This window comes from Oncorhynchus keta, chromosome 4 (genome assembly GCF_023373465.1).
Source record: "Oncorhynchus keta strain PuntledgeMale-10-30-2019 chromosome 4, Oket_V2, whole genome shotgun sequence".
Classification (NCBI taxonomy): domain Eukaryota; kingdom Metazoa; phylum Chordata; class Actinopteri; order Salmoniformes; family Salmonidae; genus Oncorhynchus; species Oncorhynchus keta.
This window is the reverse complement of record NC_068424.1, coordinates 73,304,614-73,320,597: the sequence shown is the minus strand read 5'-3', so window position 1 is coordinate 73,320,597 and position 15,984 is coordinate 73,304,614. Positions and strand designations below refer to the sequence as shown.

At 39.4% G+C, this 15,984-nt stretch overlaps 1 protein-coding gene across 1 annotated transcript; it reads right to left on the bottom strand.

The window, feature by feature from the left end:
* Window positions 1–2,435: 2,435 nt before the first annotated feature.
* Window positions 2,436–9,573, bottom strand: LOC118376823 (interleukin-12 subunit beta-like). The gene is made up of 6 exons (XM_035763614.2): window positions 9,177–9,573; window positions 8,955–9,057; window positions 4,194–4,441; window positions 3,363–3,532; window positions 3,004–3,113; window positions 2,436–2,860 (listed from the first exon to the last, which is right to left on the bottom strand). Exons 1-6 carry the CDS (start codon window positions 9,352–9,354, stop codon window positions 2,779–2,781), a joined length of 891 nt encoding a protein of 296 aa, XP_035619507.2. The 5' UTR covers window positions 9,355–9,573; the 3' UTR covers window positions 2,436–2,778.
* Between the last annotated feature and the right edge of the window lie 6,411 nt (window positions 9,574–15,984).

Genomic DNA, 15,984 nt, shown 5'->3' with positions numbered 1-15,984 from the left:
GATTTCTTTCCTCCCCTCCTTATATGTTTATTGATAGCACCTGTTTTAAGTTTGTAATTAGTTGGGCTTTATTAGTCAGCAGGCCCGCCCGTTTCTTTGTGCAGGATTGAATATTGTAACCCTGGTGTTAGGTTAGAGATGAACTTGCTGTTGTATGTTAGTGTATAGTGCTGTTATATTTTCATTCCCCGTATCTGGGGCATTTTGTTTTAAGCACCCAGTGTTTAGTGGGTAGCCGTGTTTTCACCGTGTGTGCATTAAAAGAGCACTATACTGAACTCTCTGTTTCCCTGCGCCTGACTCCACATTCACGACACCCAGGACCTTACACAAGGCTTGTGTATCACACAGGACAGGATACACAACTCTCTAGGCACTATGTAAGAATGACATTTGCAACTGTGCATTCAATACATACTCAACTAGCACATGTATGAAAACAAAAGGAACTCAAAACCATACCAATTCCAAACAGCTTTCTAGTTGTTTGGGAGTCAGAGCACCTCATGCACAGTGTTGCAAGATAACTGCAATCCCATACCACCCAGCAACCCCAAAACCTCATGTTGGATAAATAGAGGGAAAAGCAACAGTCACTGCATTCTAGAATTCTCAGCTGTCACACCTGTGGTCTAAGCCATCCCACCCGTTTCCAGGACAGCCAGCTGTAGTTTGTCAGAGTCAAAGGAAGTGTATTAGCGTCTGTATTTACAGTGCCTTGCGAAAGTATTCGGCCCCCTTGAACTTTGCGACCTTTTGCCACATTTCAGGCTTCAAACATAAAGATATAAACCTGTATTTTTTTGTGAAGAATCAACAACAAGTGGGACACAATCATGAAGTGGAACGACATTTATTGGATATTTCAAACTTTTTTAACAAATCAAAAACTGAAAAATTGGGCGTGTAAAATTATTCAGCCCCTTTACTTTCAGTGCAGCAAACTCTCTCCAGAAGTTCAGTGAGGATCTCTGAATGATCCAATGTTGACCTAAATGACTAATGATGATAAATACAATCCACCTGTGTGTAATCTAGTCTCCGTATGAATGCACCTGCACTGTGATAGTCTCAGAGGTCCGTTAAAAGCACAGAGAGCATCATGAAGAACAAGGAACACACCAGGCAGGTCCGAGATACTGTTGTGAAGAAGTTTAAAGCCGGATTTGGATACAAAAATATTTCCCAAGCTTTAAACATCCCAAGGAGCACTGTGCAAGCGGTTATATTGAAATGGAAGGAGTATCAGACCACTGCAAATCTACCAAGACCTGGCCTTCCCTCTAAACCTTCAGCTCATACAAGGAGAAGACTGATCAGAGATACAGCCAAGAGGCCCATGATCACTCTGGATGAACTGCAGAGATCTACAGCTGAGGTGGGAGACTCTGTCCATAGGACAACAATCAGTCGTATATTGCACAAATCTGGCCTTTATGGAAGAGTGGCAAGAAGAAAGCCATTTCTTAAAGATGTCCATAAAAAGTGTTGTTTAAAGTTTGCCACAAGCCACCTGGGAGACACACCAAACATGTGGAAGAAGGTGCTCTGGTCAGATGAAACCAAAATTGAACTTTTTGGCAACAATGCAAAACGTTATGTTTGGCGTAAAAGCAACACAGCTCATCACCCTGAACACACCATCCCCACTGTCAAACATGGTGGTGGCAGCATCATGGTTTGGGCCTGCTTTTCTTCAGCAGGGATAGGGAAGATGGTTAAAATTGATGGGAAGCTGGATGGAGCCAAATACAGGACCATTCTGGAAGAAAACCTGATGGAGTCTGCAAAAGACCTGAGACTGGGACGGAGATTTGTCTTCCAACAAGACAATGATCCAAAACATAAAGCAAAATCTACAATGGAATGGTTCAAAAATAAACATATCCAGGTGTTAGAATGGCCAAGTCAAAGTCCAGACCTGAATCCAATCGAGAATCTGTGGAAATGTTCACAAATGCTCTCCATCCAACCTCACTGAGCTCGAGCTGTTTTGCAAGGAGGAATGGGGAAAAATGTCAGTCTCTCGATGTGCAAAACTGATAGAGACATACCCCAAGCGACTTACAGCTGTAATCGCAGCAAAAGGTGGCGCTACAAAGTATTAACTTAAGGGGGCTGAATAATTTTGCACGCCCAATCTTTCAGTTTTTGATTTGTTAAAAAAGTTTGAAATATCCTATAAATGTCGTTCCACTTCATGATTGTGTCCCACTTGTTGTTGATTCTTCACAAAAAATACAGTTTTATATCTTTATGTTTGAAGCCTGAAATGTGGCAAAAGGTCGCAAAGTTCAAGGGGGCCGAATACTTTCGCAAGGCACTGTATATTGTATTTAACAATGAGATTCGTCATCGGTTACTTCCTTTCTGACTATGCTTGATTTCATGTTGTTATTTTTTCAAATCCTGAAATTAATTAATGACTATGAGCACAGAGTAGTGGAAAAAACTCATACACACTGAGCAGGTTTGTAAGTTTATTTAGATTTAGAGTATTAAAGTCACAACAATATCAGTAGAGTTTATGTTAGTGCAAGTCATGTCACACTCTTTCAGATAAAAAGCAATAATCAATAAATACATAATAATGATAAAATAAATATCAATAAATAAATGTCATAACACATTAAGAATGTAAAAGTAAAGATTGTGTCATAAAATTAGTTCAGAAATACAATCTCTGGTCTTGACAACAAAGTCACCTTTGTCATAGTTGATGTTTTGGAGTGTGAATGAAGTCACCTTTGAACAAATAGGATAATATTTGATTGGCCATCAGTATGGTAAAGATCTAGTATTGAGACACAAACTTCTGCTTCTGTTTCTTCTGCTTCTCTTGTTTCCCTTGTTGTTGAGTCTGAAAGAAAACATCGTATTGAAAAACGTGTTGTTCTGCAATGTCTTCTCAGAAATTAAATTAATGAACTGATAAACAATGGCATATTTTCAATTCTTGAAATGGAATTTTTTATCCAGTAGACTAGAGAATGTGGTACTGACCTGTACTCTGTCCAGTCACTCCAGGGGGAGTCACATAGGGCATCCTGGGACCTGACGCACACCACCACCTTGGCCTTTACTGACCACTGGCGGCTCTCTGTGGTGTGGACCTGAGGGAACACAGTGGTTGAAATCATTAAGCACCAAATGGAAGACAATAAGAATAAGAAACACTCCTTTTCACTTTTCGTTGCAAAATGTTTTGCTACAGTGTGCCCTAATGAATATAACCAGGGACCAGAGTGACCACGTCTATCAGTTCAAGAGTATGCGGTCTGGATCTCTTGGAGTAATGGCTCTCATCAAGCTTTAGAGACAAGGCCTAATAGGATGTACAGTATGTAAACAGTAGTCCTCACCTTTGTGCAGGGAGAATCACACGTGCACCCGTTCTTGCGCTCTCTGCCTTTGATCTCTTTGACCTGGAAGGAGAGGGGGAAGTAGGAGATGGGTCTGTTCCAGGAGACAGGATAGCTCCATTCTATAGTACTGCTGTTCATCTTCTTAATGGATACCTTGTCTGGCTTCACTGGAGGGAGGGAGGGAGGGAGGGATAATTACCATAACTTCAACCAGCACTTTGTACTATAAAACTACCTTTCAGAAGCACCTAAACCAACAATATCTCAGCATATAATCTTTTGATAGGCCTACATATATGTGCCAGATATTTGTATATAGAGGTAGGATTCCTCCGACGCCATTATTAGAGTGTCTCTGCACTACTGCACTACAAACTCCTTCAGGTTCAGAGCACTTTGTTTCCGCATTGTAAATGTTTGTTATGGGATAGACAGGCTTGCCAGCTCTCCAAGGCATTTTTTTCAGAGACCAGTTACATTGTAAATGTTTGTTATGGGATAGACAGGCTTGCCAGCTCTCCAAGGCATTTTTTTCAGAGACCAGTTACATTGTGAAGTTTGTAAATATAATGTTTTTTTATTAGTTTGTAAATATAATGAAGTGCACATCTGGACCATTATCATCAACTTTAAGTAGCCTAAAATCACAACTTGTGCAACTGATTCTGCCAGCCTCTTGCAACATGTCTGCCCTTATGGCTGCAACAAGGACCCTCTCTCACACTCACTTATGTCTGATGAGTAGAAGTGCTGTGTGTGTGTCCTCACCAATTTCTGATAAGTAGAAGTGCTGTGTGTATGTGTGTCTGTGTGTGTGTGTGTCCTCACCAATTTCTGATAAGTAGAAGCGTTGGGAGTATTCCTCCAGCAGGTAGTTAGTCCTCATGTAGATGGTCAGGGTGATCCGGTCAGTCTCCTCAGCATAGGGACAATACTGTCTGTCCACACAGGACAGCCCCAGTCCACTACTGTTCACAGAACACATGATGTCACTCTGGCCAGACGAAGAGGAACATGTCCACTGCTGTCCACTGGTGTCCACAGAACAGCTGATGTTCTCCGCATCAGACAGGCCACTATAGAAAAGCCAAGAAATGGATGACTAAAATTAGACTAACACAGGCTACTGCTGTAGTCCATTCACTAATATTTAATTTGAAGTCAAGTCAAGATATTATGCAAATGTTATAGCCTATACAGCTGTCATGACGTTGGCCTGTGGGGGAGGGTTAATGACCCCCATAAATACCTTTCCCCTTTTCTCTCTCTCTACTTTTTAGAGTTGGCTCTTGTAAAGTCTTTGTAACATAGAGAGTCTGGTAACATCAAAAGGTGGGAAATGGAACCATATTTCGGGAATCCAACCAGTTGAAAATATGCGTTGATACTTAAGGAATATGATGTCAGAATAGTTGTTGTCTGAGACAATACCACTAATGCCAGAATGACATAAACTGTATCTTGGAATGTCGACACATTCTAGTTATCAGATTCACATGGAATTGTTGTGCAATTGAATTGTTTAAATATAAAACAATTTGTGAAAAGATTCAATGTAATTTTAGCTTCTTAAATGAGAGAACGGTTTGTCATAGAGAAACTCAGACATTGGTTGTAAACTATGAAACACGCCCTTCTTTCACCACTATATGAACCGTTGACGAAAATTCAACTTTCTGTTCCAAGGACGAGAGGACGGCGGTCCCCACGTTAAAAGGACAAGATCATCAACATAACTAAGCCAACCTCAGCTCTGGTTGAGAGACAAGAACCTAAGGAAATTAGCATCGAATTTCAACGTGAAGATGACGATCAACAAGCCGAAAAGATGAATTTCGACTATACCAGCCAGAATATAGCATGATCTTAAAACTTGTTATTGCTGCAATCCCACTAACGGGATAAGTGTCATCAACAACCGCTGAATAGCATAGCGCTACATACAATAAATATTACTATAAATATTTATATTCATGAAATCACAAGTGCAATATAAGAAAACACAGCTTAGCCTTTTGTTAATCCACCTGTCGTGTCAGATTTTGAAATTATGCTTTACAGCGAAAGCAATCCAAGCGTTTGCATAAATTAATCGATCGCACGACAAAACATTAAGTAGACTTAGCATCAGGTAGCTTGGTCACGAAAATCAGAAAAGCAATGAAATTAATCGTTTACCTTTGATGATCTTCGAATGTTTTCAACTCACGAGACTCCCAGTTACACAACAAATGTTCCTTTTGTTCCATAAAGATTATTTTTATATCCAAAATACCTCCGTTTGTTTGGCGCGTTATGTTCAGAAATCCACAGGCGAATCCACAGACGAAAATTCCAAATAATGTCCACAGAAACATGTCAAACGTTTTTATAATCAATCCTCAGGTTGTTTTGAAAATAAAAATAGATAATATATCAACAGCAAATGTCTTTCACAGTAGGAGAGTGAAAAGCAATACCTTTCCAAACTCTGTTGCGCGAGCAAAACTCATGTGACACTTGACACGATGTTATCGTTTTGGCTCATTTTTCTAAATTAAAGCCTGAAACTATGTCTGAAGACTGTTGACATCTTGAGGAAGCGATAGGAAAAGGAATCTGGTTCATATCCCTTTAAATCCAGCAAAGGGAGGCTATGGAACATGGAGTTTTCAAAATAGAAGCCACTTCCTGTTTTGATTTTCCTCAGGGTTTCGCCTGCAATATCAGTTCTGTTATACTCACAGACAATATTTTGACAGTTTTGGAAACTTTAGAGTGTTTTCTATCCAATACTAATAATAATATGCATATATTAGCAACTGAGACTGAGGAGCTGGCCATTTACAATGGGCACCTTTTCATCCAAGCTACTCAATACTGCCCCTGCAGCCATAAAAAAGTTAAAGTATGGCAACTTGGTATGAACTTTGAATTCTTATTCACTAAATAATTAATACCTCCTAGCTGTTGCGTTAGCCACCGCAGCTTTAAACATGGGCTTGGAGAGGACGGACAGAGTATACATTCTACCACGACAAGAGATCCATGCTGGACAACCCGGCCTTCTATCTACGACCAATCTACCGAAGCGCAGCTCAGAGTAAATATTTATTGCATTTTCCTTTTCAAATGGGAGGTTATTTAGAATGCATAAGTTACTGTATTTATGATAGCATAGCTGCCTACGGCCCGATAGAGACACAAAATCTTTTAGTTGGGAATTTTATAGATATATCGTTCGTCCATAGTTTAGGGATCCCCATTGTTCCCGTGGCTGTGCCCTTCCTCGTTCATGCCTTAGATAGTGGACCATTAGAGTCAGGGTTGATTAGGGAGGCCACCGCTCCTCTGGGCATGGTGACGCAGGGAGGGTCACAAGGAGAGAATTAGTCTCTTCCTTATTAACTCTCCTGCATTTCCCGTGGTGCTAGGCCTACCCTGGTTAGTGTGTCATGACCCCACTGTTTCTTGGCCACAGAGGGTTCTCACGGGGTGGTCGCAGGAGTGCTCGGGGATGTGTTTAGGGGTTTCCATTGGTGTTACTACGGTGGAAAGTACAGACCAGGTCTCCACCGTGCGCATTCCCCCCGAATATGCCTATTGGCTCTCACCTTCTCCAAAAAGAAGGCGAATCAATTACCACCCCATCGACGGGGCGATTGCACGATAAATCTCCTGGTAGACGCTGCACTTCCCAGGAGTCACGTTTATCCCCTCTCACAGGTGGAGACGGAGGCTATGGAAACATATGTCTCCAAATCCCTGCGTCAGGGGTACATTCAGCCCTCCACTTCACCCGCCTCCTCCAGTTTATTTTTTTGTGAAGAAGAAGGAGGGAGCTCTGCGCCTGTGTATTGACTATTGGGTTCTAAACCAGATCACGGTGAGGTATAGTTACCCTCTACTGCTCATGGCCACAGCGATTGAGTCAATGCACGGGGCGCGCTTCTTCACCAAACTAGATCTCAGGAGCGCGTACAACCTGGTGCTTATCCAGGAGGGAGACGAGTTGAAGACGGCTTTCAGTACCACCTCAGGACACTATGAGTACCTCGTCATGCCGTACGGGTTGATGAATGCGCCATCAGTCTTCCATGCCTTTGTAGACGAGATTTTCAGGGTGTCGTGGTGGTGAGGTATAGAACCCTCCTCAAAGGGTTCTACCCAGCACCAAAAAGGTTACACTAGGGGGACAAACCGTAGAACCCTGTATGGTTCTACTTACCACCCTCTGATATACTCCGCTACAAGCGCCGAGCATGTGTCCCTGTTGCGCAGGGTGCTTGGTCACCTATTGGAGCATGACCTGTACGTCAATGCTGAGAAATGCCTGTTCTTCAAGCAGTCCATCTCTTTCCTAGGGTATCGCATTTCCACCTCAGGGGTAGAGATAGAGAGTGACCGCATTTCAGCCCTGCGTAATTGGCCGACTCCCACGACGGTAAGGGAGGTACAGCATCTCTTAGGTTTTCCGGGGTTTTGGTCAGGTAGCGGCTCCCATTACCTCACTGCTGAAGGGGCGACCGGTACAGCAGTGGACAGCTGAAGAGGACAGGGCTTTTAATCTCCTGAGAGCTCTGTTTACACACCTGGTTTCAATTCCATCATTCCATGTTGTGTATTTAACCCTCTGTTCCCCCCATGTCCTTGTCTGTAATTGTTTATTGTAGTGCTTGTGCAACGGTATGCTGGTATTATCGGGTTTTGTTTGACCCATTTATTTGTATTGTTCTGTTGACGGTGGTTTATGGTTATTAAATGACACCGTTGTGAATCAGTTTTTGCTCTCCTGCGCCTGACTTCTCTGCTGCCAGTACGCACCTCACTACACTGAACTGTGCGATGTAGTAGTTGTGCCAGTTGCTGCCAGTACGCACCCCTGCATGTACATTGATTGGTTGATTAATTTTATGCTACACAAAAAGATAAATAACATACAGTTTTCTAAACTAATCCAATCTGTTTGTGTTTGGATTTATTGCACCCATTACTGAGATGGTTGATCCAGTTTAGATGATTGAGGTAGTCTCAGTATTCAATCTTCCCTACCCTAGCAGTCATTCTGAATGCAGGTTGCAGGTGATTAACAATTACACTTGTTGGATATCCTAACTCTTTTTGGATTCCAATAAGAATTACACATCACTTTGCAAGCCAGCATAATCTGACTTGCAGGCCTGATGTGGCCTGTAAATGAGGAGATTCCTAACAACACTGTGTTAGGCTATAACTAGGCCGTCAAAGAAAGGCCTTATGATATATGTAATGCAGTAATACAATTTTAAAGGCTAATAAGGCTGGTGGAACCGTTCATAGAGGGTTCTAAGAAGAAACCTTTGAAGATAAAAGGGTTCTCGAAAGAACCCTTGATTGATAGTTCTAGGCAGAACCCTTCATGGAGGGATCTAGGTAGAACCATATATAGGGGATTATTTGAGGAACCCTACATAGAGGGTTTTAGGTAGAACCCTCCTCAAAGGGTTCTACCCAGCACCAAAAAGCTTACACTAGGTGGACAAACCGTTTAACCCTGTATGGTTCTACTTAGCACCTTGTTGTTCTAAGAGTGTAGTAAGAATACATTGAAAAGGTTGGTGGTGATAGTACCGTGCCACTCTGACAGACATGATGGTCCCAACACGTTTAGTGGTGAATTTCCAGGAGCAGTGGAATTCTCCTTGGTAGTTCCAAGTAGAACATTTCATATAGCCTTAGAATAGAAACAAACAAATGAAAAATAGATATACAGAAGATGTTACAATTGGAGAATAAATGAAAACTAATATTTGACTTGATTTCGGATGACAGACAGACAGACATCCTGTATACCTGTTCTGGTGGATCCTTCTAGAATGCGTTTCTGTTCATCCAGGTGTTTGACCAGCACCGTAGTATTCTTCAGGAGGGTTCTATCCAGGCTGTGACATGTAAAGATCCCCCCTCCAGTTCTCTCTTCCAGGTTGACAAGGAAGCTATTCCCCTTCTTCTTCTCCTCTCCACCCATCATCCATAGGATCTCCTCATCCTCCTCTCCATCTCTCCGCCACACCCAGTCATTATCTCTCCTCCAACCCTCCTCCTCTCGGTTGAAGGAACCCAGGCAGGTTAGAGGATGCTGAACCAGTGAGCCGTCTACGTTCACCACAACAACTGGTGACAACACACACTTCAATTAACACCAACATATTCAGATAGGTCCAACATTATTGCAGCCCTTGATTAGCAAAAAATACTATAATATAATTATAAAAACTGAACTATATTAAATGCTCAAATTATTTTGAAAATTGTATTATTGTATTGGTATAAAATAATATAATTTTCAAAATAAGTTGAGCATTTAATATAGTTCAGTTTTTTATCATTTATAGTATAGTATTTTTAAACAAGATTTTGTTTAACAACTATGCTTTTCTTTCTCAAAAGGATTGGTCCAAATGATTGGCAACCTTGTTTTCAATACTTTTCAATATATCACATGCGAGGATAACGGCACAGGGATGACAATAATTAGAGATAAAAATATGACTTGTTAATTAAACAAAATATCTTTCTCTGACTTATTTAATTGGTACAAAATATTCTAAGTTTTCCATTTGTTGAGCATTATTTCTATTAAACATACTTATTTTCTCAACTTTTTCAAGGGTGCCAATAATTTGGGCTCCGACCTTAGCTCATCAACAGAAACACACCCTCAACTTTATATAACCTTATGATCTGACATAAACACACCCTCAACTTTATATAACCTTATGATCTGACATAAACACACCCTCAACTTTATATAACCTTATGATCTGACATAAACACACCCTCAACTTTATATAACCTTATGATCTGACATAAACACACCCTCAACTTTATATAACCTTATGATCTGAAATAAACACACCCTCAACTTTATATAACCTTATGATACTGATATAAACACACCCTCAACTTTATATAGCCTTATGATCTGACATAAACACACCCTCAACTTTATATAACCTTATGGCACTGACATAAACACACCCTCAACTTTATATAACCTTATGATACTGACATAAACACACCCTCAACTTTATATAACCTTATGATACTGACATAAACACACCCTCAACTTTATATAACCTTATGATCTGACATAAACACACCCTCAACTTTATATAACCTTATGATACTGACATAAACACACCCTCAACTTTATATAACCTTATGATCTGACATAAACACACCCTCAACTTTATATAACCTTATGATCTGACATAAACACACCCTCAACTTTATATAACCTTATGATCTGACATAAACACACCCTCAACTTTATATAACCTTATGATACTGACATAAACACACCCTCAACTTTATATAACCTTATGATACTGACATAAACACACCCTCAACTTTATATAACCTTATGGCACTGACATAAACACACCCTCAACTTTATATAACCTTATGATCTGAAATAAACACACCCTCAACTTTATATAACCTTATGATACTGACATAAACACACCCTCAACTTTATATAGCCTTATGATCTGACATAAACACACCCTCAACTTTATAAACCTTATGATCTGACATAAACACACCCTCAACTTTATATAGCCTTATGATCTGACATAAACACACCCTCAACTTTATATAACCTTATGATACTGACATAAACACACCCTCAACTTTATATAACCTTATGATACTGACATAAACACACCCTCAACTTTATATAGCCTTATGATCTGACATAAACACACCCTCAACTTTATATAACCTTATGATACTGACATAAACACACCCTCAACTTTATATAACCTTATGATACTGACATAAACACACCCTCAACTTTATATAACCTTATGATCTGACATAAACACACCCTCAACTTTATATAACCTTATGATACTGACATAAACACACCCTCAACTTTATATAACCTTATGATCTGACATAAACACACCCTCAACTTTATATAACCTTATGATCTGACATAAACACACCCTCAACTTTATATAGCTTTATGATCTGACATAAACACACCCTCAACTTTTTATAACCTTATGATACTGACATAAACATATCCTCAACTTTATACCTTCTATACACCGGACTGGCAAAACCAACATATAACTAACTCATCTTTATACAGGCCCTTAAGAAAGTATTCACACTCCTTGACTTTTTACACATGTTGTGTTACAACCTGAATTTAAAATGGATTAAACTGATATATTGTGTCACTGCCCACCACAATACCCCATAATGTCAAAGTGGAATTTTGTTTTTGAAATGTTACCAATTAATTCAAATTGAAAAGCTGAAATATCTTGAGTCAATACGTTTTCAACCCCTTTGTTATGGCAAACTTAAATATGTTCAGGAGTAAAAATAACAGATATAGAACAAAACCTGGTTCAGTCTGCTTTCCAACAGACGCTGGGGGACAAATGCACCTCTCAGGAGGACAATAACCTAGAAAACAAGGCCAAAATACACTGGAGTTGCTTACCAAGAAGACATGACCTAGTTACTGTTTTGACTTGAACCAGATTGAAAATCTATAGCAAGACGTAGCAATGATCAACAACCAAGTTGATAGAGCTTGAAGAAGTGTTTTAAGAATGATGTACAAATATTGTACAATCCAGGTGTATAAAGCTCTTAGAGACTTACCCAGAAACACTCACAGCTGTAATTGCTGCCAAAGGTGACTCTAAAATGTATTGACTGAGGGATATTAATACTTATGCAAATTATATACTTCTGTATTTCATTTGCAATAAATGTTCCAACATTTCTCCAAACATGTTTTCACTTCGTCATTATGGGGTATTGTGTGTAGATGAGTGAGAGATTAATATTTGATCCATTTTGAATTCAGGCTGTAACACAACAAAATGTGGAATAAGTCAAGGGGTATGAATACTTTGTGAAATCACTGCACTATACCAGACTGGAAACACATTGAAGTCTTAATAATGAACTGACAACATACCGACAGGTGTACAGAATGCCATTATTGTTACAAACTGTACTGATCTAATAGATGACAGTAATGTACGTGTTCTGATAAGAGATGATTACTTCCTACCGTTGGGTAGAAGATTCCAGCTGCTCTGAGTGAACTTGGGGCTTTGGCTTTTGGCCTGGTGTAGGATCAGAATGCCTAGTAAAGTAGGTAGGATGCTGAATAAAGTAAACCTCATCTACGAGGGAGGAAAGAGAGAGATAATATGGTTTAGTCAAATAAATGTCAAATTTAAAATCTAAGTTTCTATCCATGTTCATTACTTAATTAAAGTGCTCATAACAAATATAAAATAGGATGTACAAAATTAATAATTGATCTGCATGATACATTTATAGACCAACTAGTTAATTTAAAAGTAAATTGTTCATACCTTTAGACAAGGATCAAACATCTTCTGATCACCGCTTATCCTCTGAATAAGACTGACGTCCAAACAGTGGCTTTTTAATGTGTCAGATGACATTTAACATCCAATAGAATTCCCCCGTTGAGAAAAGTACAGAAGGGCAGAACGAGGAACTCAATCACATTCTAGCCTTTCTAAACAAGGCATGATAATAGAAGACTGTTCAGGCATGTTCTTTCTCTCCTTCTCACTTTCATATGCTGTATACGTATTTTTTTTGCTATTTCATGAAATGTTTTTAGAAAAGGGGCATTTTCTAAAAACCGGGCTAAATGGCCCACTCTGAAGAGATTTAATGTAAAGTCCCTCTTTTTACCTCACCTGCACATACTTTTCCTTGTTCTTCATTTTCCATACAATCCATTACATACAATTGCACTACATATTATTTGAATGCAATATTTTAATTCCCAGCAGTCTTTAAAATGACATTCAGGAGCAAAATGTTTTCAAAAGTTGTTTTTAATTCATTTTTAATTTTCATTGGAATATAGTATTGGAATATAACTAATAACATTGGAATATAACATTTCATAACAAATCATTCACTGTAACATTGAAGTAGCAACTCTTATGCTCTGCTAAAGCTATCCCCAGTAACGTTACAACTCATTCACTGTAACATTGAAGTAGCAACTCTTATGCTCTGCTAAAGCTATCCTCAGTAACGTTACAACTCATTCACGGTAACATTGAAGTAGCAACTCTTATGCTCTGCTAAAGCTATCCCCAGTAAAGTTACAACTCATTCACTGTAACATTGAAGTAGCAACTCTTATGCTCTGCTAAAGCTATCCCCAGTAAAGTTACAACTCATTCACTGTAACATTGAAGTAGCAACTCTTATGCTCTGCTAAAGCTATCCCCAGTAACGTTACAACTCATTCACTGTAACATTGAAGTAGCAACTCTTACTAAAGCTATCCCCAGTAACATTACAACTCATTCACTGTAACATTGAAGTAGCAACTCTTATGCTCTGCTAAAGCTATCCCCAGTAACGTTACAACTCATTCACTGTAACATTGAAGTAGCAACTCTTATGCTCTGCTAAAGCTATCCCCAGTAACGTTACAACTCATTCACTGTAACATTGAAGTAGCAACTCTTATGCTCTGCTAAAGCTATCCCCAGTAAAGTTACAACTCATTCACTGTAACATTGAAGTAGCAACTCTTATGCTCTGCTAAAGCTATCCCCAGTAATGTTACAACTCATTCACTGTAACATTGAAGTAGCAACTCTTATGCTCTGCTAAAGCTATCCCCAGTAACGTTACAACTCATTCACTGTAACATTGAAGTAGCAACTCTTATGCTCTGCTAAAGCTATCCCCAGTAACGTTACAACTCATTCACTGTAACATTGAAGTAGCAACTCTTATGCTCTGCTAAAGCTATCCCCAGTAACGTTACAACCCATTCACTGTAACATTGAAGTAGCAACTCTTATGCTCTGCTAAAGCTATCCCCAGTAACGTTACAACTCATTCACTGTAACATTGAAGTAGCAACTCTTATGCTCTGCTAAAGCTATCCCCAGTAACGTTACAACTCATTCACGGTAACATTGAAGTAGCAACTCTTATGCTCTGCTAAAGCTATCCCCAGTAAAGTTACAACTCATTCACTGTAACATTGAAGTAGCAACTCTTATGCTCTGCTAAAGCTATACCCAGTAAAGTTACAACTCATTCACTGTAACATTGAAGTAGCAACTCTTATGCTCTGCTAAAGCTATCCCAGTAACGTTACAACTCATTCACTGTAACATTGAAGTAGCAACTCTTATGCTCTGCTAAAGCTATCCCTAGTAACGTTACAACTCATTTACTGTAACATTGAAGTAGCAACTCTTATAAAGCTATCCCCAGTAACGTTACAACTCATTCACTGTAACATTGAAGTAGCAACTCTTATGCTCTGCTAAAGCTATCCCCAGTAACGTTACAACTCATTCACTGTAACATTGAAGTAGCAACTCTTATGCTCTGCTAAAGCTATCCCCAGTAAAGTTACAACTCATTCACTGTAACATTGAAGTAGCAACTCTTATGCTCTGCTAAAGCTATCCCCAGTAACGTTACAACTCATTCACTGTAACATTGAAGTAGCAACTCTTATGCTCTGCTAAAGCTATCCCCAGTAACGTTACAACTCATTCACTGTAACATTGAAGTAGCAACTCTTATGCTCTGCTAAAGCTATCCCCAGTAACGTTACAACTCATTCACTGTAACATTGAAGTAGCAACTCTTATGCTCTGCTAAAGCTATCCCCAGTAACGTTACAACTCATTCACTGTAACATTGAAGTAGCAACTCTTATGCTCTGCTAAAGCTATCCCCAGTAACGTTACAACTCATTCACTGTAACATTGAAGTAGCAACTCTTATGCTCTGCTAAAGCTATCCCCAGTAACGTTACAACTCATTCACTGTAACATTGAAGTAGCAACTCTTATGCTCTGCTAAAGCTATCCTCAGTAACGTTACAACTCATTCACTGTAACATTGAAGTAGCAACTCTTATGCTCTGCTAAAGCTATCCCCAGTAACGTTACAACTCATTCACTGTAACATTGAAGTAGCAACTCTTATGCTCTGCTAAAGCTATCCCCAGTAACGTTACAACTCATTCACTGTAACATTGAAGTAGCAACTCTTATGCTCTGCTAAAGCTATCCCCAGTAACGTTACAACTCATTCACTGTAACATTGAAGTAGCAACTCTTATGCTCTGCTAAAGCCATCCCCAGTAACGTTACAACTCATTCACTGTAACATTGAAGTAGCAACTCTTATGCTCTGCTAAAGCCATCCCCAGTAAAGTTACAACTCATTCACTGTAACATTGAAGTAGCAACTCTTATGCTCTGCTAAAGCTATCCCCAGTAAAGTTACAACTCATTCACTGTAACATTGAAGTAGCAACTCTTATGCTCTGCTAAAGCTATCCCCTGTAAAGTTACAACTCATTCACTGTAACATTGAAGTAGCAACTCTTATGCTCTGCTAAAGCTATCCCCTGTAAAGTTACAATTCATTCACTGTAACATTGAAGTAGCAACTCTTATGCTCTGCTAAAGCTATTCAGTAAGTTACAACTCATTCACTGTAACATTGAAGTAGCAACTCTTATGCTCTGCTAAAGCTATCCCCAGTAACGTTACAACTCATTCACGGTAACATTGAAGTAGCAACTCTTATGCTC